General features: G+C 42.2%; 1 protein-coding gene across 7 annotated transcripts in view; it reads left to right on the top strand.

Annotated features, from left to right (window-relative positions):
* plppr2a (phospholipid phosphatase related 2a) overlaps positions 1 to 25154 on the top strand; it is a 55637-nt gene that overhangs the window by 24564 nt on the left and 5919 nt on the right. For all 7 annotated transcript variants that reach the window (XR_015036315.1, XR_015036316.1, XM_085784904.1 and 4 more), the window contains exons 3-4: positions 6121 to 6309; positions 24672 to 24792. Coding sequence is in view for 5 of the 7 variants with exons in the window: in XM_085784904.1 (XP_085641030.1) it covers positions 6121 to 6309; positions 24672 to 24792 (310 nt within the window). In the remaining 2 variants the exon portion in view is untranslated. The remainder of the gene's footprint in view (positions 1 to 6120; positions 6310 to 24671; positions 24793 to 25154) is intronic.

Here is a 25154-nt window from a genome sequence, read left to right as displayed (position 1 = left end):
ATTTCCCCTTTAACACACAACAATTGTAGTGTTCCTCTTCCATTAAGAAGGAAAACATCAGTGAAATACTGTAGGTGCTGGTGGCTGTGTGTTGTTGTTTGATGTTGATGATGTCATGTTCCCTGTGGACAATGCTGACTTTGTATTGTGAGAAGTGATTGGATAATGTTACTGTCCTATCTCACAGTGAGGTTACTCCCTGACATGAAGCACATGTTGTTATTCTTTGATGTCCTCTATGAATGGCAATGTTTGTCAGTCTTTTGGTTGGTTTATGCATTTGTCTCTCAACAACCAGTGGATGGATATGAATTGCCAAGACATTTGGTGCAGGCAGTCTTATTCTGGTTTCATCCAATGTCACTCCGATCTTAAGTCTTAAATGTCCACATTCATCTCAAGAGACAATTAACATCCCAAGAAGATAAATTTAGATAATCTACTGACTTGATCAATTCACTTAAGTTGACAAACTTTATTAGCCCCCAAGGGAAATTTCAAAGTCAGATAGAGTAGACATAAAACACAGAAACTGAACCAGTGAAACAGTGAAACTGTACATAATGAAACAATGACAATGACATGAAAAAAACAACAAAGGAGCAAAACAATAACTAGTATATCGTTGTGAGAATAACATTGGAAAGTGACATAACTCATGCAAATCAAAAACTATAAATGCTTTGATTAAAAAAAACAATTCTATAAGACAATGTCCTTTGTGCAGAACAATATACTGTGGATCCATAATGTACTTCTCGCAGTCTGTACTTCTATCATGACTTGATCTTCCATTTAAGTGCAACTTTCTGTTGCTGAAATTGAATTGAAATTGTAACTCTCCACAATCTCTCCAGAGGCCAATTTATTGTGATGAACACAGTTCTTACCCTGAGATAATGTCTGGAAACGCCCAAGTTAAGGTTGGTTGAGTCATTGTCATGATGAAAGTGTACTGTTATTGCTCTACATAAAGTTAGATTAATTGGCGGCTCTGTATTATACATCTAGACTCACTGACAAAACCCTCAAAACTCTAAAAATGCATTTTTTATCCTACCACAGTGCAGTGAACAGAGTGACATTTGTGGTGCTCGCTTTGAAAATCATATATTCAAAGCATTAATATGTAGAGCCATATTTAATAAGTAATTGTAACTTGTCAAACAAGTGTAACTGTAGTAGAATAAAACGTTTGTCTCTGCAACGCAGTGAAGTATCCTGAATTGAATTACCCCACGGAAGGTAATTCAGTTTGAAGTAGACGCATGTAATTAATGTCCATTGTCTTTTCATTTATAATAGATCACTCATGAAGACCAGATAAGCTGTCTTCTTATCTCTGATGAGCACTTTTCATACCGCCCCACAGAAATCAATGAGAAGCTAATTTCCTGTCTGACTTGTTCCACTTATCCACGGCCTGTGGAAAGAGCCGGGGCTTGTTCAAAATATCCTGATACCTGGAATAACTGAGGCACTTTCATGTCAGCCCATAATGAGGCGAGGTGTGGTAATGGCTCGGTAATCTGACAGGAATAAAGTAGATTTTCAAAGCGCTGATGTGAAGGCAGACTCTGAGGGAGATGATGACATCCTCAGAAGGTTGAGAATAGAGGAAGACACCCCTCACTCTTCACACGCTCATAACAAGCAGCCTCGCCTCTCTGTGACAGCTCCCAACATGACCTGTCTTAACGTGACCTTTCATCTTGATGAGCCCCCAACTTCCTCTTCTGCTATTGATCTGTCCTTCCATCTCCACGCTAAAATAGGTCAGAGCAAGGAGGGTTCTTTACTCGGATGCCCTTCCTACTTTTCTATTATTGGCAACTCTTTTTTTTATGAGAGATGAAGAAAGAACAAAGGGAAGGAAGGAGAAGAATATGCAGTGGGAAGAGGAGTGTGATGGAGCGCTAAAGGGGAGAGCAGGGAAGTTGTCAGGGTGTGAATAAGCTACCGTCACCCACATCACAGGTTCAGCAAAGCGACATGCCAACAGCTGGATCATCTGTAGCAATACATCACTATGTTTTAGTTGTTAGTTTGTGAAAGTACAGAGTTGTGTGTGTTAGAATACACACAGACTTACTGTTAAAGTAAGATTTGACATTTGTAGTTGTTTTTCCCCCTAGTTTGATGTAAAATAAGGTGATGAGGAAGAACCAAAATCACAAAAGATGACTCACCAGACAAGTAAAGCGTCTATCGGCTGGACATTTGCTGGTTAAAGTTCAACCAGACGAACTCCTGACCTGCGACTGTGCAGAAGCTCCGGGCAAAAAAAAAAAAATCTCTTCCACAAACACATGCTGGAATTTTTTCTTGTCCTTTTCATGGCTCTCAGTGCAAATTAAGGAGGCATGTAAACAGCTGAACTATAAGTACGCTGCGCATTTCCAAGGCGGCCTTGTGAATTAGCAGAGCTCCTTCAGTTTAGCAAATCACAGGCATGAGTCAGAGACGGTCACAATACGGCGGGAAAATGCAGGGGAGGAGCGCCACGTTATCAAACAGAAAAACAAGGGAAGGCTTCATGAGTCACACGTATCAAACACCCCCTCTCGCCCCAAGCAAACCCACCAAAGAGCTCCCATCAGGTGTGTGTGTGTGTGTGTGTGTGTGTATGTGTGAAACCCCCCACCCCCCACATCCAACATCCAGATCCATATACAAACACACAGTAATTACAAGCAGTAATTGTGAATATGATTTCCACTCAGAATGTGTAATATTAACCTGATATAAAGACATTTCCATGTGGAAGCGCTAAAGATACAGAAATATTAAAAGCCTGATTCCTTGGCCATTTGTTCACCATGACAACCACAGAGAGTAAAAACACATCTCCCTCAGGGCAGGCACAGATGAAGGCTGATTTCATACCAATAAGAAAACAAAGGTAGTGTTTATGTATACGCCTGTCTGTGTGTGTGTGTGTAAGGGCATGCACATGTGACATTTATGGATGTTTCTTTATATACATATTGTTGGGTGTTTGTACAGTGTATTTACTGTATGTTGCAATCCGTGCCATACAGTATGTTAGTGTTGGTGCTACAGATGTGGGCGGAGTTATCTCTGACCTCTCCTCTCTGTCCTGAAGAGTTCAGCTCCATTTCATACTGCCTCATTCAGTTCATAATGTGTCCAGGAGAATATTTATCTGCAGGTTGTAAATTGTGTTTCATCGTGTACCGTCCATTCAAAAGAATCAGCGCATGTGAGAGGGAATATCCTGATGAAAAACTCCCCACTGAAGCAGTTTCCCCATTGGTTGTTGCTCTCTGAAATGATGTGTCAGAAATAGTTTCTTTCAGGGAGGGCGTCTGCAGCCTGCAGTGTTGTTCTGCAATTTAGCAGCCTCGTCTCAGACTTTTTCTTTTTCAAACAAGACTGGGTTTAAACCTTTAGTTTCTGTCCTTTACACTCCATGGTCAGCAGGTAACGGACAGAAATGCCAACAACTGCAATGAGTACAGTATGTTTACTGCAGCACAGCAATAAAAGGCTGGAAGGTTTCCTGTCCGCTGTTTTAAACTTTTTGAGTTACTGTTACCATGAAATACAGTAACTTTAGAATGAAAGATGAACGACCGAAAACAAAAAAAACCAAACCAATTAAAGGGGACATGCTATGGAAAGATCACTTTTTGAAGGCTTTAACATATATTGGGGTGTTTGTCTTGCCTTCCAGCCCCCAAAATGTGAGAATTGACAAAAAGATCTGTAATGTGCAGGCTCCCAGGTTGAAATCCATGTAGTTTTATGAGCTGTTCCCTCAGTTGTCTTCCAGTGATGTAACTAGCTTTCGAATTTGCATAACCCCACCCCGACCTGCTACCAGTAGAAGGGGTGGGGCGGGGCAAGCAGTGGCTGATTTGCATTTAAAGGGACAGGCACTGAAACCAGCCGTTCTGAACAGGGCTGTTTTGAGCAGATGAAAAGAGTTGTGATGTTTGATCCTTGGGGTATTTTTGGCACAGCATGTCCCAGACAAGACACCTGGAAATTATTTTAATTTGTGAAAAAGGGGCATAATATGTCTCCTTTAAACATAGATAGAGGCGAACGCCTGTCTATAATAAAAGGCCCTGGAGTTAAATACTGTGGATCACTGAGACTGTGCTTTGTGCAAGACAAAATAAGACAGATATTGTTGCTTCTAACTTTCTCACTGAATGATGGTTTTATAAGTGAATACAGCTGGAATCACTGGAATCACAGCAAAGTCTGTCTTCATGTGTTAGTGAGATCAAGATTTTAGCAGCAGCTTGGAAATGTCTTGAAAATTGTAGTCCTAATGGGTCTGCATTTCAGTCACAGTTCCAAACTTCCACTGTCAGAAACAGGGAAAAAAACATTAACATGAGGACAGTTTTGTTTGAAGTAGGGCTGAAAATAAAGACCTGAAACTGTCTGACTGTAGGTGGAATGATCTGATACTATATTCTAGGTTTTGACCTTCAGTGTTTAGGGGCCTTTAGCTCATTGTTTTGGTTCAACTAGCACTGTATTCGCTCTTTAGTTTGTGTGTTTTTGTCACATCTATCTGTTTGTCATTATGAAAAGCATGTCTACCACCTAAAGATTCAGTGGACCAGACAGTGTTAGGAGAACTTCTGACTGACCTAAGCTTGACCTAACAATAGCCAGTGTGTTTTTGTTGTTGCTATTGTTCAGTGTGAAGCAGTTAAAAAAAAGTAAAACATATTGGATTTGTAATAACTATAACTTCTTGTAAGCAGTAGCAATCCAGGACTCTGAGGACCAGCAGGCAAAGAAACCCATCAAATTGACTGTTGTCAGATATTATTTTACAGACCTCCTTATGTTCCCTGAATGCCTCACATGCAGGCAATGGAAAGATGCGTCCCCACTGACTCAATCTTTGCTGCATGTCAGTACTTCATTCTTTCTCCCTGCTTCTCCATCTCTCCTCACTGTCCTGTCTGAACAAAGGCAAAAATGCAGAAAAAATAAAATTGTCTGATTAGACAATGATTGATTGAAATGAACTCCTGTGTGTGTCCTGCTCAGGGAAGACACTGCTGCTAAAGATGAACTACTACTGTATATAAAGATGTAATTAGAGAAAGTACAACATAAAATGGCTATTAATGGAAAAATGCAGATCATAAATTGGGTTAGTTTAGTTCAAACTTAATGCAGGAAGCAAAGAGTGAACCATTAATGCCTGTTTGAAATTATTTTTAATTGATTAAAGGACTATTTAAATAATCAAGTAATTAACATTTTTATTATCTGCAGTTGTTTGGTTTTGTTTTCATTTAATTAAATACATACCCTATACTTATTCTTCTTGGTTTTAATTGATTCATTTATTGGATTCTTAAATTACCAGAAGGACGCTCCAGACGCCACCATTTTATAAAGTGATAATCTCTCCACTTAAACCCACTTGCACAAATGTTTTAGTTATGTTACTTTTTTATCTGAGATGTCAGCTGATGGCGAGCACCACGTGTCTGCAGAAACCGTTTCTACTCTCCAGAGCACCTGCTCTTACCACACACACACACAGTATCCACAAATACACCCACAGCTCAAGTGTAGTAGATTTCATGAGTGCCAACAGCATAAAGGCTGCTCCCCCTTTCTCTCCCTCCCACCTCCCTCCTCTCTCTCTCTCCCTCTCTCTCTCTCTCTCTCTCTCTCTCTCTCTCTCTCTCTCTCTCTCTCTCTCTCTCTCTCGCTCTATTGCTCTCTCATTCTCTCTCACTCCCTGAGCAATTCTTTGTTTTTGCTGCTTGCGGAGCCCTCTGTTATTCTGTTTTTTGTTTTTCTCTTGAAGAGAAAATCCTCTTCTTGCAGATTACCTTTTCTCTTTCTTGTCTTGTCATCTCTCGTTCGCTCCCCCTCTCTCTCCCTCTCCCTCTCTCTCTCTCTCTCTCTCTCTCTCTCTGAACCTCTCACTCTGTCTCTCTCTTAGTTCGTATTTCCTATGTATCTCCCCGTGACTGAGGGGAATAGGGACTTGATTCTCCCCTCTTCCTCTCCTCCTCCTCCTCCTCCTCCTCTGCCACCTCCACCTCTCCCTCCTCTGCTTCACCTCTCATCCTCTGGCTTCCTAACGGAGGGATAATGTTTTATTTCCAGCTGGTGATCATGGCTGGGACGGTGCTGCTGGCTTACTACTTCGAGTACACGGACACCTTCCCCGTGCACATCCAGGGCTTCTTCTGCTACGACAAGACCTTCTCTAAGCCCTACCCCGGTCCGGACGACACCAGCAAGATCCCCCCGGTGCTCATCTACTCGCTTGTCACAGCCATCCCCACGCTCACGGTAAGAGTTGTGTGTATTTCTAAGTACAGAAGTAAAGGTCAAGAGATGGAGGGAGGAGGCAAGGAAAAAGCATGTGGAGAGAGAGAGACAAATGAAATGGCTTTAATGAGAAGTTGTCAAAGTTTAGGTGACGTGTTTTTCTGATGATGTTGATCCCTCTTCTTTTGGTTTTATTGGTTTGTGCTGTCTTATTATGAATCATCTCTGTTGTGTGTGACTGCACCGCGGATATAGTGAGCAGACTGGCAAGCTGCATGGAGGTTACCCCCTCCTTCCTTGACAGACAGGTGCCTCTGTGTGTGTTAGCGTGTTTGTGTGTGTGTGTGTGTGTGTGTGTGTGTGTGTGTGTGTGGGTCTGTATGTAGGAGACTGTGGAGAAAAGAAACAGACTAAAATGAACCCGGACCATACAGAGATGAAATGGGAATGGACAGACAGGTCATTAGAGAAAGAAAAAGAGAGAACCAGAGAAAGGGGAACAGTCAAAGAGACAAACAGAAGAGAAAGCAACAGAAAGAAAGAAAAGAAAGAAAAAGAAAAAGAAAGAAAGAGTTTGAGAGGATCCGGAGCGATAATTGCAGGCAGCAGATGCTGTCGGAAAAGAAAAACTTGAGATGATAGGTGAGAAAAAGAGACAATGAGCACAAAGGCAGGCGGTTTGAAAGGGGGCATGTATTGTTTTTTGTGTGTGTTCATGTGTGTGTGTGTGTGTGTGTGTGTGTGTGTGAGAGGGTAGCTGTTGAGCCCCAAGTGAGACGGAAGGCAGTGAGCGTGAAATGCATAACACCTGGCACTGACTCTGAGCACAGACAAAAAATCTGAACAGCTCACATCCCCAACAGACCACCAAAAACACACAAACGGAGAGAGCACCACAGACGGAAGCAGCCTACAGCCACAATGCAAAGCTGACAAATAACCGGACCAGATTACATGCACAGGAAAATAAAAACACAGCAAAGACGGGACTTATCTTCCAGCAGCACAAACACACACAAATCCGGTTTGCATGCAAGTCGGTGATGGAGGAGGAAGGTTGCAAGTTGTGATGTGGATCCACAGCGAACAGTGTTATGCTTACACCTGAAATAGACAGAAACATGCAGGACAAGTGATTCAAGAGGTGAAAAATCACTTATTATTATAAAGTTTCTCCTTTTGGGTCTGAAGTGTGTTAATTAGGGACTGTGGGAAAATTATTAGCGAGGGGAAGGGAGTCAAGAAAGGGGGAGCGCTCATATTTTTTCTTTTAGTTGAAAAAGGGTACTCTAATATTGTAGGAGTGTTTTTATTTTACCTTTAGTTTTTCTATTTTTTCTTTTATTGTGAAATTGAATTTGTTGTTAAAGCTGCCAGCATCAATTGTCTCAGTAAGTGCCCCCAAAGTGACGTGTGGCCGTAGCGAGTATGACAGGCCGGGTGGACGGATGACCCTGATGATCCCCTAACCTTAACCGAGTGTTTATTTATGGTAACCATGACAACAAAGGTCTCCTAACCTTTCACTGACGCAGCTATTTTTCTCTTAACTCTCAAATCCGTTTTGTCACTCTCCAATAGCGACTCACTGTAGCCTCCCGTCTGCCCCCGAGACGGACTGTAACCTCCTGTCTAGTAAACACACTGATGGCTGAAGCTCTCGTCAAGCCACAGTCACCAGCGCCTGCTCTGGGCAAGACGCTGCATTCAGCAGCAGAGGCAACTTACAAAGAGCAAATAATAGGTTTTTTCGGGGATATGTAACAGTTTTGAAAGTCACTTACAGGTGATGTCCCGTTAGCAAAACACCTGTCAGATCAGAGGACATGAACAAACACTGCACTTTTAGAAATATGATGGTTTACTTTGCAGCTGTTTTCTCGAATATAAAATGATGGCTTGCCATACAGTAAATATATTGTCTTGACATTTTGCCTTTTAATGAAATGAAATATATAACATAACCTTCTCTCCACATTACACCATGATATTTTTGCTGTATGTGTAGGTTCTTATAGTTTGCACCATTACTTTACAGTTGCTAATAACATTGCTGATATATGCAGCAGTTGCACTCTTTAGCACCCAGCTCTGCTCACAAGACCAAAGCGAGCAGACCTTTAAAGCTGCTCTGGCTGAGGATAAATTACTTTGGGATACTTTGATCTGGGTCAGAGCACATTACTTACACCAGCTAGTCTGCTCTAACCTGTCCTGACAGAGGCCTTGGTGTGTGTAACAAGCAGTAAGGTAAATCACAGCAGTAACTCCCTGTGACAGAACCAGTCTGGTGCGAATGTGCTTTGCCATTTGCCGTTGGTTTTCAGAGGAGTTCTATCTCTTCCTGTCCGGCGAGTAGCAAATCAGAGCCTCGTGCTCCACATTGAACCGGCTGCACAGCACAAGAGCCAGGTCGCCTTTAATACAGTGAGAATTGTGACCTTTTATGTGGTTTTACATCATCGTTTTGGATCTGTTGTAGCATTTTTGTTGCCAAGCAACCATTTTTGTGCCATCGGGTTTTGACCAATTTAACTGTCTTTTCATTTCTAACACCTATTTAACAGCCCTGAATCCAGGAAATGGACATTGTATTATCGCTATTGTACAGCCGGGACTTGATTATATAGTAACAGTGTAAATAAGGAGACCCTGTCTGGCTGAGGCACTGGAGGTAATCAGCCACCAGTATATTTGGGTCAGTGCCAGAGTCCTCCAAGCCCAACAGAGGGCACTCTAGCTCTCCGTCCCTCTCCCAGTAGGGGTCCGAACATCTAATTAGAATCATCAATCACTTTTACAAGCCTCAGCGCAAGAAGCCAAGTCCCTGTTTGGAGACTGAAACAGAGACGAGGGACCTGACATCCTCCCATCTCACTCTGTTAGTAACATTTGGTCTAATATGTGTGTATGTGAGTCTTTGTAAAGCTGCTTTACTGGATAGAATCCTCCCAGTCGGTACAGTTGGTGGACACTCCAGTCTTGCCCAGTATTGTATCGTACTGGGTGCAGTAGAGCAAAGTGTTGAAGTGGGAAAATATTAGCAATAAAGATAAAAGTTTTGATAATATTTTGTCTATCCCATGTCTATCAGTGGTAGGCTTTTTTTTAACAGCTGATGTCTAGTTTTGTGTACATTGTCACAGAGATGACAGCCAAGTGTCAACCTGGTTCTCTCCACATAAAGCCGATTAGATTTTTACATGGACCTTTGGGTTACAGCAGAAAATAAGAAACAAACATTTAAACAAAATTTTCAGGATTTTTGAAGCTTGAATACAATCACCAGACATAAGAAGTTAATAAACTAACTGTGTGACAATTGCATGATGTGAACATCACCTCTTCTTAACCTCTAAATGTAATGGAGTTTGGTGTAGCTCAGACCTCTTCTACTGAAGCTTTACCTCTCACAAAGTTATAGTTGATAGTTGATATAGATGGTAAGATAGTTAATAGTAAGTATAAGCACAACCAGGCTATACTGGTGAGTAAATTAGTTTTCGTCACACTGACAACATCTGTAGTGTCGTTTGGCCATTTGTTACCAACCAGCCTCTTTAAGAGATGTAAAAGTTGAAAGGATGTGAAATTGTCTATAGGCCTTATTTCAGCCGTATATCCCAAAAACCCCAAATGACTAATTGGCTTCACAGAGTTTTACAACACAATCCTTAAACTCTCATGAATCCAGTCAATTTTCAGACTTCTGAGTACTCAAAGTACTGAATTATGAGTAGATCCCTCACTGGCTACCTACCCATTGAACACCACTAGTTATTGGCCCCTTTAGTTATTCTTACTGTGGCTGCCAAACTTTCTATTTACAGAAATAATTGTGGCAGATTTACCTCCAAAAACTCACTGTAATTGTAAAAGGCTCTTAGAGCGTTTGAGAAGCACAAAGGAATCCATTCATTTAGCCTATTCACTTTTTATTATTTTGTGTAATGGGTTTTAAATTGCAGTTATTATTTGAATTGTATCACTCACAGGAACATAACGAGTGGACAAACCTTGAACAAAAAAAAATATTTTTCCATCACAAATTCTCCGAAGCGTCGGCAGCAAGTTCCACATTTCAGCCCTTGGCCACGACCCACAGTGGTATCTGATGAAATAGCTCATTCATTCGATTGCTAGTTTCATATGGGAATCGAACACTACTCCCCTAAGACCTGACTCATCCATCCACCTCAACCTCCTGCTAATGTGAACTTTGTCTTATATTAATTACATCACCAGACTGCTCCTACAGCTCATGTCATAATTACTCCAACCACTAGATGTCGCCTGGCAACAAAACGCAAAGAATAACCTACGGTACAGGCGACCTGTGGGTTCATTGTTTACAGGAGGACAGTCTCAAAAGATCACACATCATAATCATATTGTTGTTTACAGAAGAAAAGAAGTCAATTGAAAATCCATGGCCTGGTTATTAATAGATGAGTGCTGGTAAAAGCGTCAGATTGTACCTCCAGGCGACTGCAGCAACGCTAAATGTTTTCCAGAAAACACACTGGAGTTTGGTTCATTTTGAGGACATCTTGAAAGGTTGCCTAATGGAGCCTGTAAGCCAGTTAAGTCTGGGATGAATTAACTTATCTAGCACAGATTCAGTCTGACAGTGTGTGTGCAAGTGTGTGTTCACGCTCCTCTGTAAATCCTTCCTCTGATCCTGTTTAGCTTTTTGTCTTCCTCCCTCTCTTCTTAACTTCTGCAGCTTGTCCTTTCTCCACAACCTCCCCCCTCTCCTCGCACCACTGCATTTCAACCACACTTACCTTTTTTTTTTACCTTCATGTTCTATTCATCACTGCTCCTCTCTCTGCCTTTACTTTCATCGACACCTCCTCTACCTTTTCCAACTTTTTTTTAAGCCTTACCCTCTCTGACCTCTCTTCATGCCTGTGTTTGTTTCAGCTCCTAGTTAACATGTTATCTGTGAACTGTGGCTTCTCCACTTGCCTGCTGCACAATCTGTGGCTTGATTAAGAATCAAACAGACTTCAAGTGCACAGGGGGAAAATTCTCACTTCCTGCTCTTTACCACAGATGAAGAGGAGAAGTCTTTTATGTGACTGAACTCATACTGAGATAAAAGGCACACGCACTGAGAGATGAATACTTAGCTTAATAAATAGGAAAAAAAATGTCAGCCTTCAGCTTTGTTCTGACTCATCAAGTTGAACTGCAGGTGAAGTCTGTACGACATTCAAGGGCATTTCACATCTACAGTACTGTGAAGAAGACTACACTTGTTTTATTTATACTCCTACTGCCCATCAGGTGTAACCCATGTCTGACTAATGTCAATAAATAATTTTCTCATGCTTTATCAATACAGATCCGTCAATCATAAGAACAACTTTTAATTTACTCAATCACTGTAATGAGAGATTTATTTCCTTTTTCCACAACCTGGCAACCCAGTGCAATTCCTATCAGTGCTTTATAACTGATCTTTAAACCATTAATAAATGATTTACTATCATTAATACATCCATATTTTAGGAACTCATAAGCAACCAACATTTAGCCTTAGTTTACCAAGCTGCAAGTTCTCCTTACGGTCACCGAGCACAGGTCAAACTATTTTACATTTTTGCTGTGTTGTATTTGGAAAATTGATCCATTAGAAGAGATATATTATATATTTGTGGTTCGAAGAAATAAAGAAACATCTCAGTGTAGTTTTACATATCCTCTAAGGCTTCTTTCTGGAGTAACAACAGGTCAGCGAGCAAATCAATCACCCTAACCCTTCTGATTGTTTTCTCAGTGATCCAATAAATATTCAGCAGCTTTCAGGTAAAACACTCAAATCCAACTAAACCCAATCCTCTTGATGGTGGACTAAGATGGGTGTGGTTTGAGGTGCTGAGAGATTTGTTGTATCACAAAGCTTCTGAATACGTTTCTGGCTCTGTCTTTCTCTGTGGACCGACGCTCTGATACTTTCGCAGTATTAATATTGAACCTAGTCCTGCTTTCCAATCAAAGACATTGACCTCTACCAATATGAGACCTTTAAAACCATCTTGAATTGTGCTGTATGTCACTGTATGAGAATAGCACCTATAGGTCTTGAGTGAAAGGTCACAACCTGGAAACTTTGTACAGGCCCCAACTGTATCCTCAGAGCTGCAGCATACTTCGGCCGCCCTGCACATGTCCAACCGACAGTCACACAGCTGACCTGTCCTCACATCTTCAGCCGTGATGTCAGACTGACATTAAACTGAACTGTGTCTCCATCATTCAGAGGAACCTTGACCTCACACCAGCCCCAAAAGAAAACTCTCACATTCACGCCTAGTTGCACAGACATGGATCAATGCTTTTCTCTCTCACTCTCTCTCTCCCAGTTGGTCTCTCCTCTCTGAAGTTTGTGCTTTGCGATCTTCTGAGCTTCCATATTCTCTTTACATCTCTGGTATATCCATATTTGCTCTTTGTTTTCCCCCCACAGTCCTACACACTTGATCTAGGCCAGAGTGCTGCTAACCCAGGTTAATGAGACAGATGGCGGGGTGGGCGCCACGGTGGAGGAGGGGGGCATCGGTTGCTGCGACACTGGCTGCCATGGGAGCATATGTGTCTGAGTGACGACCCCTCGACTTCTGTTCCTCAGTCTGCAACGGCGAAGGCGGAGACACGGAGAAAATGAGGAAAACATCTGATAAACACAAGAGCGGAGATGAAATCAGAGCTGAGAGACAGAAAAGCCTAACAACCTTCTATTCATGGAAGGAAGAGCTCCGAGTTGTTTTCCTCAGCGCACATTAGGGAGGCCGTATCTGCTCTACCTATCTGTGCTGGTGATATCCGTATGAAAGTCTAATTTACCACAGTCTGCACAGCTTCCATTCTGCCTGGGACTACAATCGCAGCTCTCATCTAACTGTTCGTGATGATAATCCGAGCAAAGCCAGCGCAGGGTTGCATCACTACACCATTTTGATATTTGCATCATCAAACGCTCTCCTTGTTCTATTTGTCACCTTTTTTACTTTCTCTCCGTCACCTTAACCAGTTCATCCCTTTCACTCTGTAGCGAGCTCCGCGGCTGAGCGCCTGCTCCATGAACCGTTTTCCTGGCAGGCCCGAGGCGGTTGTTGCATCAACCTGATTGGTTATGCACTGAACAGAGCGAGAGATATAGAAATAGACAGAGAGAGAGAGAGAGAGAGCGTGTGTTTATGCCCTCCTGTTGCCTACCTAGTGGTTTTTGGCAGGAGTCACCCATTCCTGTGAAATGAGATTAGGCGGAACAGCGGTCGTCATTTCTGCTTCTTAGCTTTGATCCGTTTTTCAGTCAGGCACCGAGTAGTGACACCTGAGGGGTCCTGCTTACGTAGCTGGTGGACTGCCATGCTCCGCTCCGCTCAGGAGATCTCAGACGAATGCCAACGCCCAATCTGCGTTCACAACAGGGGTGTGTCCGCCGCCCCCACCCTCCGTCCTTACATCTTCGCAGGCGGCCGCCGGACCAAATCTGTCGCTCTCTGTGTGTAACTGTGGACATCGTTCCCCCGAGTCCTCCGCAGAAAATGATCAAGCAAGGATGAGAGGCAACAAAGTGAGAGGATACACGAGGCCTGAAATGAATCCAAAGCTATTAAACAGATGAATGAAGAAGTGGAAGATGTGTATTAAAGCAGTGTAGCGTTCAGTTGTCTCTTGTCCAAGCTGGAGGGACTTCCCATGGTTTTAAAAGCAATTATTCCATGAATTTACCAAGAAAACCTAGCCTGGCTAACACCAGACCTCATCTCAATGTAGATTGAGATTTGGTCGGGGAACCACCCATTAATTTTTTCGTTATTTGAGGCGTGGTTTACGAAAGCCCAGAGCTGTTTATTGGGCGCTACGAATGTCTATCAAATGCGTCTGTACGTAGCTTATAGCCAATCGTATCAGTCATACCCGATCAATCACGTATGTAGAGCGACAGAAATCCGATGCGGAAAAAAACGCTAAACGTTGCTGTTTTTTCAAAATAAACTTGTGGTCTAAACTACTTAAAACACTTTCTAATGCTGCATCAAAAGGTAAAGTGTATGCCGCCATGTTGGATCGACAACCTCCCCCGTTCTGTGATTGGCCCCCTCGTTGTGGGAAAAATTGGGTCCATGGTTTCCGAATAAAATCACGTGCAAGGCAGCATGGGTACACCCAGGCTAGGGAAAACCAGGACTTTCCTTAAAAATCATGCCTAATTTAAAACTGCTCTATTGGAGCCGAGTGATGAACACTGAGGCAGTAGAGGCACTTTAAGGCCCTTATGACCAAATAGCTACAATTGGCATAGAAATCCACTCTCCTTCTCATAACTCAGTCAAATCTAATCACACTGATGTGATACGTATACTTGACTATCATCCCTATTATATCAGCTTTGTTTTCCTTAGTGTTGACATAATACAGTGATAGCAGTGGCAGTTTGGCCAAATGTAATCAAGCATCCATCCATCCTTCCACCAGCTACAGCACGTTTAATCAGCCAATCACAGAGCTGACACATAATGACAGGTCATTAACACTCATATTCACTTCTATGGGGAATTTAGAGATACTTCTAGAGGGTCTGCAAGTCGTTGTGCAGACCCAGGGAGAACATGAACAATCCACTCAGATTCATAAATTATAATGTCTATTACAACACGTGGTCACCTGGGTTTACTGGTTGCTGAACAGAAGTGGCAGCAACATCTGTTGCATATGAACACCTCAGTCTGAAGTTGTTGTTTCTGCATGTGAAATTAATAAAGAGGCCAAACCTCTGTGCTCAGAGCTGCGGTGGTCTGTGGTTCAAACGGTGCTTTGCATTCTGATTTGTTGATTGAGACGTTCATGCCTAATCACAGCAGCGATAAACTCTTATTTGTTTCCCTTTTATCTGGGAGCCACATGAGACAATTGATGCCACTGTCACGTCTGTACAGTCAGTATGTAGCCGAACACCAGCAGAGAGCTTTACTTAGCGTAGCAACAGGAGACAGGTATACTGTTGGCCTGTGTCTACATCAATCAGGGTCACAGTTTCAGTCTAGTGTGTTTTATCTGTACAAAACTGGAGGAGTTGAAACACAAGATAATTTCTAGGCCATGTGCAACAGTGAGGCTGATATCAGTGTGATATAAAGATAAAATCTGTGGATTACATGCCGCACCGCTTCATGTGAATTACTCATGCATATGAGGGCAAATGCTGCAATGGCTGACTCTGCCACTAACGACTATAGAGAGGTAATTACAGGATGTACAGTGCTGAAACGTCTGTAGCAGAGACAGTCCTGATTATTAATAGTATCAGAGACCTGGTTTCATTTCATTTCAGGATCATAATAACTTCTAATAACTATAATGATGTTTTGGAGAGGGTGTCTGTGCTTTGTACGTACACATAATCTTCAGGTTTTTCAAGTTCACCATCAAACAGGTGGACTGGACACAGATGCACCCGAGTAATGCTCAAACACTCAGATACATCATGTAATTGTTTTTCCTGGGAAAAGAAAAAGAGATTGTGGCAGGATCATAGTCCTGAGCCACGCCCAGGTCCAGCCTCCAGATGACCCCGTGGTTCCTGAGTTGGGGCAAAATCCACAGTGACGTGCAAATGATGTAACAGGACAAAAGAGGGAGGTGGAGAAGTAAAAACCAGAATGATAGCTACACAGTCAGACATAAAACAGCCAGCACTTCCACTGCTGCTGGTTTTTGAGGAATCTAACAGAGCAGATTTGGAAAACGGGGGCATGAAATTGAACTGGATAAAAATGGAAGGGGAAAGACAAAGAATGTATAACCTACTTTTCCCTCCAGTGGGAAAAAAAACACAATCAAAGGTGAAAGAGAAAAATAGAGATAAGAAAGAAAGAGAGGGATTAGTGGTGCTGTAACACAATGATGAAGAGGTTTTTCTCCTGTAAGAGGGAATAAATCTATACACACAGTAACAATATGACTACAAACAAGTCGCAGGCTAACAGTGCTTCCAATCACACTTTGCTCAACAGAACAGGAGCATCACTGTGCGTGTTTCATCATGTGTGCAGATGTGTATGCATGAGTGGGCGTGCTTTTGCACATTGCTCTGTATTTGTACACGGAGTAAGGTTTGTGTAAAGTGCCTTGTGTCCTTGTGAACGCCTTTGTGCTTGCATTTAAGTGTCCTGCGTGCCCGCTCATCCATGAATGAGATCATGTTCTTCTCTCAGTCGACATCCTTCATCATGTCGGTGGATTGAAGTACGCGCTGCTGCCCGCGTTCTGTCCGTGCTCTCGGTCTCCTGTTCGCACCCGCTCCACACAGTCAGAATCCTGGTGAGAACTGCTCGTCAGCGACGGTGACGGTGATGCTCCCGGACAGGTGCAGTGTCTTTCGTATCATCCATTAGCCCCGAATCTCACGTATACGCAGCATTGCAGAGATTGAGGTTGCAGCCGATGATGACAGATAATGGGATGCCAGTGACAGCCAGGCATCTCTTTGTACTTTACACATGAATAACTTCCCCAGTCTTGTCAGAAACATTAGGTCTTATGGCTGCAGAGCCGTGTTTCACAGGAGTGAGTCGGCAGTTGGACCGTGCAGCACAAGAGCTCTGGCTTCTATGCTTTCATTACGCTGGATGTGAGAGAATCTCACCACAAAAGGTTTCTGCTAAATAATTAATTTATGAGTGATCATCTTTCTTGCCTTTTTAAGTTTAGCAGTCATTACATAAGACTGCTGGGACACGGGAGTAATTTCACACAGTAGTTCAGATGGTAGAAACTAAGAGCAGCCTTTTTTTCTTTAATGGGATATTAAAATCACCTCACCTCCGTCTGGTCCTCCACTCTGTAAAACGTGATCACACTAACAACGGTAAAGGTAACAGGCTTTAAGAGGAACTACGCAGGATTTTTACCTTGACTATGCTACATTTGTATAATTAAACAGCTTCGGAGTAATTGTGATGGTTGAATAAATTACTTGTTACTTGTGACAAGGGAGAATGGAGGCTCTCTGCCTTCCACCTAGCGTCTCTTGGCCGAAAACCAACCAACCAGCTCTCGTCTCGGTGGCAACACAACACAAACGCTTTCGTAACCCGTAATTTCTGTCTATGGCAGATAAGACGGCACAAATATACACATCGTAATGCGTATACGATGAATACTGTAACTTTATCCAGTGCTCTATATTGCTTGCTAGCCAGCTTCGTTAAAAACGAATGCACATGGCCAGGAGGAGGGTTAGCAAAACAGCAGAAAAGTTACCGGTAGGGATGGGAATTGATAAGAATTTAGCGATTCCGATTCCATTATCGATATTGTTTATCGATTCGATTCCTTATCGATTCTCATTGGGTGAGGGAATAAAAGAAAAATGGGTTTGTTTGCATTAATGCAGTGGTTCCCAACCTTTTTTGGCTCATGACCCCATTTTGGCATCACAAATTGCTGGTGACCCTCAATCAAGATGCGCAAGCTCAGATATTTGTATATGCTGCATTTTATTTGATCTCGATTTATATTCGAGAAAGTGAAAGTATAAAGAATATAGTTGTTTAAGATTGTCTGTGGTGTTTTTAATCATAAAAGAAAAATAATTAGTTGAAAAATGTTGTATCCGATTTTTTAAAATCAATTTACTAGACATTTAAGGCAATCCCATTTGAATTCCAGGCGACCCAGACTTACATAGTTCCCCTTTATGGTTTTGGACCATCAACAAACAGAATATGACTTTCTCACTTTCCTCCAGCAGGCCTTAAATGGACAATTCAGTTCAATTGACGTTGACACCTCATGACAGCTGTGGAGCTGTTCGGTATTTACCAGGCTTGATGAAGGAGATTTGCTGAGTTTTGGAGCATTAAACTCTTTCTAAATAAATATATATATTTTTGAGCTTGACTTGTGTTTATTTAGTCATCCATTTTTAATGATTTAGAGAAATACTTAATATTTTAAATGGTGTGTTCAGGGGCTGTAAGGCCTCTGCATCTCCACAGTTGCCAATAAACCATGAGCTGCCTTACATACAGAGGCCAGGGGAAATGAAGGACATCGCAGGCTTTCAAAAGATGTGGGTTAACTTTTGGGATCAGGATTTATGTAAGAACCTGGCCTAAGTGCTTCTTGCAGCATTAGTCTATTTTATGTAATGGCGCAGAGTCGAGCAAACATTGTGTTCCCCTCTGTTTCCATCTGTTGCCTTGTGTTTGTTTTGTTTTTTTCCATCACTAACACGGACTGAACAGTGTCACTTGCTATTTGCAGAAGGGAATACTAATGGAGGCAATCTGCATCTCGCTGCTCTGCTGCAGTGCCATCGCTCAGGCTCATTCCAAGACGCTCGATTTGTCCCTCACAGCGCTATTGACATCATTACCACATGAGGATCACACGACAGCTTGTTTGTCTCCTGCATCCTCTCCTGTCTTTTGAGTAACCCGCCAGTCCTGCCGGAGACATGTCCTCTGAATATAGGAAACACACATAAAGCTGCATTTAGACACTCATTTTTCTTTTCTCCAGCATCTGAATATGCACATTACACTGTGTGTTCAATTATTCATAAGATTTAAATATATTAATGAATAATGAATGTATTTATTTATGAAAAATCTTTTATTTCCTGCTCTTCCTCCTCTTTAACAGTGCTCCTCTAATCGTTCCTGCTCTCTTCACTCCCCCTCTCCCACCACTCATCTGTCATCTCCACAATGCTCTTCATTCATCTCAGTGCTCAGAGTAAACCATCCCAGCTTATTGTCTTCTAATGGACATGTATTCATAAAAAGGGCCAGTCTGAATGCACACTCACATTTGACTAATACTCACTGACACAAATCGAGATCTCATTACTCACACACACACACACACAGAGCCAAATCCTTGGGCGGACAAAAAGAGGAAAAGTTCATCATATCTCATGTCTGTGTTAATGTTTCATTCCTTCACTCGTCCCTTGCTCTGCACTGAAGTCAGGCATGTACGTATGCATGTATTGCCTTGTCCTTGTCTACACTTTTTTTTGTCCCCAATCTTGAAGCTCATCCTGCGGTGACACAGCATTACAGCACAAACCATGTATGTCCTGGAATGTTTGTGGACGCATCTGTGCTGTCAGTGTGTGTGTGTGTGTGTGTGTGTGTGCGTGTGTGGGGACAGTATGAGCAGTTTAATTTCGAGGAATTATAATCCGCTCGTCCCTAAACTGCAGTGACAACCTCGTCATATTTAACCGTGAATCCTTGAGGGTGCAGTCGGGGCAGAGGCATGGAGCCCGAGCACATCCCACTGCAGTAGAGGGAGATCATTTAGAAATGCTGGTTCAAATAATGCGCTACATTATTCACACACACGCCATCCGTGCATGAATAATTAATTCCTGCAGTATTACCCTAACCCTATCACCTTTCTGCCTTCCCCATACTGTACTGTTCCTCTCTTGGTTCCTTACTTTTCCTGCTGTGTAGACCTGCTCACACCTCTTCATTTAATCCCTCATAAACCCTCCTGCTCTTATCACCAAGGGCAGAAGTAAGAGGACAATGGAGCTGCAAGTTTGTGTAGTTTGTGGCGTCTGAGGGTATTTAGTCCCAGCAACAATTACAACGATAAGAGCAGACTGTTAAAATAGAAACTCCTCGTTTTTTTTTTCTCAGACAAAAGGATTACAAGTGGTTCTGACTAAATAAATGATCAGCGTACAAAGACGAGACCAAGGTTGTGCCAACAAACTTAAACTAGTCTCTTGCTTCACTTCAAGTGAGCGAGCTGTAATAATTTATAATGTTCAGCTTCCATTTAATACAAAAGGAACAAAGAGCTGTTTACTTATGGGATGTGGGGAAACAAACTTCATGCATGTTTATTTAATACCAGAATCCCTCACACTGTTAAACCTCATCACCAGTCAAATTAAATCAGGGTAAATGAACTGGGATTTTCTCAGTTTCAAACCTCATAAAAGTCAACAGCTGTAATTTCACCTGATAGGTTGACTAATTGATCATCAAATTTAATCATCCAGTTAAGTTGTTTAAACTTAACAGTCTTATCTTAACAGCATTTGTGTGACAAGATATTTTTGGGGCGTTTTTTTTTTTTTTTTGCCTTCATTTGATACGACTGTAGAGAGACTAGAGAGACAGAAGCACAGGCCGAGAGACTGGGGGAATGACATGCACAAAGGATCGTCTCAGTCTGTGATCAGCGCTTTAGGCACATGCCGACAAGGGACGTGCTCTCTGACCACTTAACCACCAAGCAACCCCAGTTTAGTCAGATTTTGTCTGTTTCATATTTTTGTGTCATTGATGAGTAATGTGGTTTTCTCTTCAAAGAAGCTGTTTGTCGGTTTTGGTCTTGCCAGCTGGCTGCTTGCAATAACCAGAGTTAGTAACAGCTTACTTACTAGTTGAATAGTTCAGCTTTTGTCCATGTCACATCTTTTCTTATGCTGGAGGTAGCATGCTAACCAGCTAGCATCGGCCTGTCTGGTCACTTTCTAATCAGCCAGTAGGGAATTGTATTAACCTCTTGTACAAATAGAACAATGGACAAAGCTCTTGTCAAATAACAGTTAGGCTACTGTAGCTACCACCATTTGCTGCCGGCAAGAAACAATCATCAGTAGCAGAGAAGACTTAAAGTCCCTTTAAACAAGATAACAGCTAATAACCTATGCTATGAATATTTGCTTTCTTCTTGGGTGAGAGGTTTTATACCAGTGCTTTACATTGAATTTTAAAGCTGCAGCATGTAGTTGGTTAGCTTAGCTTTGCACAAAGGCTATTAACAGGAAGACACAGTCAGAGGTAACAAAATCTAAAAGTGATAACAACTGAACGCATCAGATACAAGCAGCTTCTCTGCTGCGTTGACTGTGATGGTCGGGGGATAGAAGGACGGTGTATTGAAAGATATTTGACTGAATCAAAGCGGAGGTGGGGCAGTTGAATTTGAAAGGTTTAGGGGGAGTTTATTATTGACTCTCTAAAGAGACCTATGACTGATACATAAATGAAACATTCACTGTGAATAGCAGTAGTCTACAAAATGGACTTGTGGGGCAGTAGTGTATGCATCCAAAAAGGTCTACCACCCACTGCTTCACAGCTTTGCCTGAGGCAAAGTGTTGAAGAGCACTTGTCCATGAATGACAGCACGCAGCCATTATCTCAAATTTTGTGGTATACACATGCTCAGACCCTCCACACACCAGCGGTCCCCATAGAAACAGCCACTGTGTGTCTTTTAATTGCCCCATAAATGGCTGTCCACAGTGTGACTGTGCCCCCGACGTCTGTGATTTGAAGCTGCTGATTAAAACCCCTCGGCTTTGATTTCACGCTCGTATTAGTGTTTAGAGGGTTGCCATGGAACACCCACCAGGGTCCTGTTTCACTAATGGAAGAAAGCACACGGCTGGGCACGCACTTCACAGCACTGCTGCTCTGACTGGGCCCATGCATGTTATTAACTCATTTGACTTGGCTGGACCCACTTGGACGTACTTAGAAGCACAAGACGTAACTGAAACATGATCACGATCATTTTCATCTGTCTTTGTTTCAGTCCTGCGCTCCCTGTAATTCACTCTCTAGTTCTTCCTTTTCCTCTTGCTTTCCCTCCTCAGACGGCAGCGATTCACACTGTCGCCATGCGGGGTAAATGGGGGAGATTATGTTAAATATGGGAGGTGGAACAATGAGGTTGATGGGTTTGTGGAACACGGTCAGTGTTAAAGTGGGTTCCACTTCTGTCACAGCAGAGCATGGAAATTGTCAGGATGAGTTAAGTTTAAACGTATCTCTGTCATACGCTGTTATTCAGTGAGGGAGTGAGGTTTTAGTCGGTGCCAGCTTGGAGTGCTGTAGGCTCTCATACAGATGAGTCTCACAGTCGCAGTCCATTAAGGGATCATCAGCGTGGAGAGGCACTGCTGTTCACACTCACAGGGAGTGAAGTGAACACAGTCACCTGACTGAAACCCCTGCCACAAGCCCCATGATCCTCACAAAGAAAACAATAAAACTGTGAGCTCCCGGGAACAATGGCTGCTATTTCTGATCACAGAAACCTGCAGACTGCACTCAGTAGACGTCTCTATCCAACCACACTCACTGCAACACATGATCAAGGTGTCTAATTAGATTAGTTTGCACTGTGAGCTCTAATTAGTCATGTTCAGGATGGGGTCAGACATGGTCACCTTCATAGTTGCTGTGTACTGTTACAAGTTGTAATGAAGGAATGTGTGAACGATTTTAGATCTGTAATATGTATTTTTATATGATATGGCATTTTTGCCCCGATCTGTGATGTATTTGAAATGGATTTTATGATTAGTATTAAAATAAACAAAAATCTACTGCAGAGGTTCATTCCCCGATAGTGTTTGTAGGAGGCCAGTGAAGACGGATCAGTGCAAAAGTGATCAGTGGCTGGTCAAGGCCACTGAGGACCTGAGAAAGTATGAGCCAGGCGGCAGCACATTTATATTGGGTCTAATGACATTTGCAAACAGATTTCATGGTTGTTTACTGGTGTTCAGGCATGATAGAGCAAGGAAAACGATCAGATGATGTTTCAAACTCTCATTTTTATCTGGAATTGTTTTTTAAAAGGTTGTTTTTTTTTGCATTATTAATGTCCATTGGAAACTTATACTATATATTAACTATACACACACTATACACTATATTTATGTACATGTACAAAAGTTTTTTTTTCTCTGCAGTGATTAATTATAATGAACAAGTTAGACTTCTTCACCTTTAATGCAGCCTCTAATTACTTGGAAAAACATTGTGGAGAACCACTGCTGACATGACCTGCCTGATTAATCATGTACCTTGCTTTGTTCAACCTTGTAGTCTACAGTCTATGAATCACAAAAGCTATTACAGTTCATCGTCAGGGCAACATGAGTGTCTACAAAAGTTAACGGCAATTCTTTCAGTAGTTGTTGAGACCTTTTACGAAAATCGGACCTACTAGTTTGCAGGGGTGGAAAGTAACGAGTTACATTTACTCAAGTTACTGTAATTAAGTAGCTTTTTTGTGTACTTGTACTTTTTTGAGTAATTTTTAAAATCAGTACTTTTACTTTTACTTGAGTACATATTGTTGGAAGAAATTTACTTAGTTACATTTTAAATAGCTTAAGTTACAAAGTAAAAAATATATAACTCTGTGTGGGTTGTCAAAAGTAGCTACGCTGCTGCCGCCTCCCTCTCTCTCTCTCCCTTCACAGACTCACTCAGCAGGTACACACCTCTCCCCCTCACCGCTACGTGAGTTTGTGCATAACAGGGCTCGTCGCTATGTTGTCGTCTTAATATTAGCCATTAGCCGCAGCTAGCGGTTAAAAGCTGACTTTAATGATTAAAGACAACGTTATCAGGCATGTCCATCTATTCGGCTACGTTTATGGTGACCGTGCCAGACACACCGGGGCTGATCGCCAGACCGGCGGTCCGTTGAGTTAAATGTAGGAGCCCAGTCAGATCCATGGCCATGCTCAGAGGAACAGACAAGCAGCCCACTGCTTCAGAGCAGTTACAGTAAAGAGGCAAGAGAGAGAGAACCTACAGTAACCCCCCCCTCCTCCTCCTCCTCCTCCTCCCCCTCCTTGAGAGCAGAAAAAACAGGTGTGTGTGAGTGAAAGAGGGAGAGAGAGATTTTTCTTTTCTTTTTTTATCCGTATTGAAAATGGTATTGAGTATCGAATATTTTCCTTAATATCGATATTGAGTTGAAAATGTTAGTATCATGATCATGATCGTGACAACCTTAGTGTCAGTAACTGTAACTGTCCATCTGATTGGCTCTGGACAACTGCAGTGTCAGAAGGTCAGAATCAAGTTGGTGCCACAGGAGCTAAAAGATGATGGAGACCAGTGTATCGATGGAGAAGGGACACATTTGGAACACAGAGACATGCACGCAGAATGTGAGGCCAATCTCTGGCCATTAGGCTATACCCCCCCCCCAAAAAAAAAAAAGTAACTAAGTAACTTGTACTCTGAGTAAATTTTAAATGAACTACTTTTTACTTTTACTTGAGTAGATTTTTACACCAGTACTTTTACTTTTACTTGAGTAAAATTTCATCAAGGTAACTGTACTTTTACTTGAGTAGATTTTTTTGGTACTCTTTCCACCCCTGCTAGTTTGCCATCTAATTGCTGTAATTCATCTAATTATCTAATAAACTGTATTAAATAAAAGGTTGTTGAGGCTGAGCATGACCTTTGACCTCTCTGTATGCTACCGTGTGGTCGAGTGTTCTTGCATGATGTCTGACATGATACAGTACAGTCTATCAGATGTTGTGTGTAATGAATGTGTTTCCTGTGTGTGTGCAGATCCTTGTTGGAGAGCTGTGTGCCTTCTTCACCAAGGCAGAGGGAACCCAGGAGAAGACTATAGTCACTGCAGACTGCTGCTACTTCAACCCCCTGCTGAGACGCATAATACGCTTCCTAGGTGAGCACACTGGTTCATATCACACAGCCTCTCTGCTCTTTAAGGCCTGCGAAAGGGCAGTGTTGTGTCTGTGGGCATGGTCAGACCTGACATTAACATGTGTCTTCAGTGATCCGGTCACAAGTGGTCAGCTCTGAATGCGTCCGGTCACACCTGGCTTTAAAAATCTATCTCAAGTAGCTGCTTCAAACGTGTTATTGTTTTCAATCGATCCAGTAAAAGGGAGGTCGGTTGTCAATGTGCTTGTATGTGTGTGAAGAGAGAAGATGAAGAAAGAGCAAGCGAACAGGGCACACAGGGGTTGAGTGAATTAAAGTGTTCAGTTTTACATCACAGTGAAATCAGGTTTTATCCCTTTGAAA

Source organism: Trachurus japonicus, chromosome 8, assembly GCF_045865225.1.
Source record: "Trachurus japonicus isolate A0001 chromosome 8, Traja_1.0".
Taxonomy (NCBI): domain Eukaryota; kingdom Metazoa; phylum Chordata; class Actinopteri; order Carangiformes; family Carangidae; genus Trachurus; species Trachurus japonicus.
This window is presented reverse-complemented; position numbering and strand designations above follow the sequence as displayed.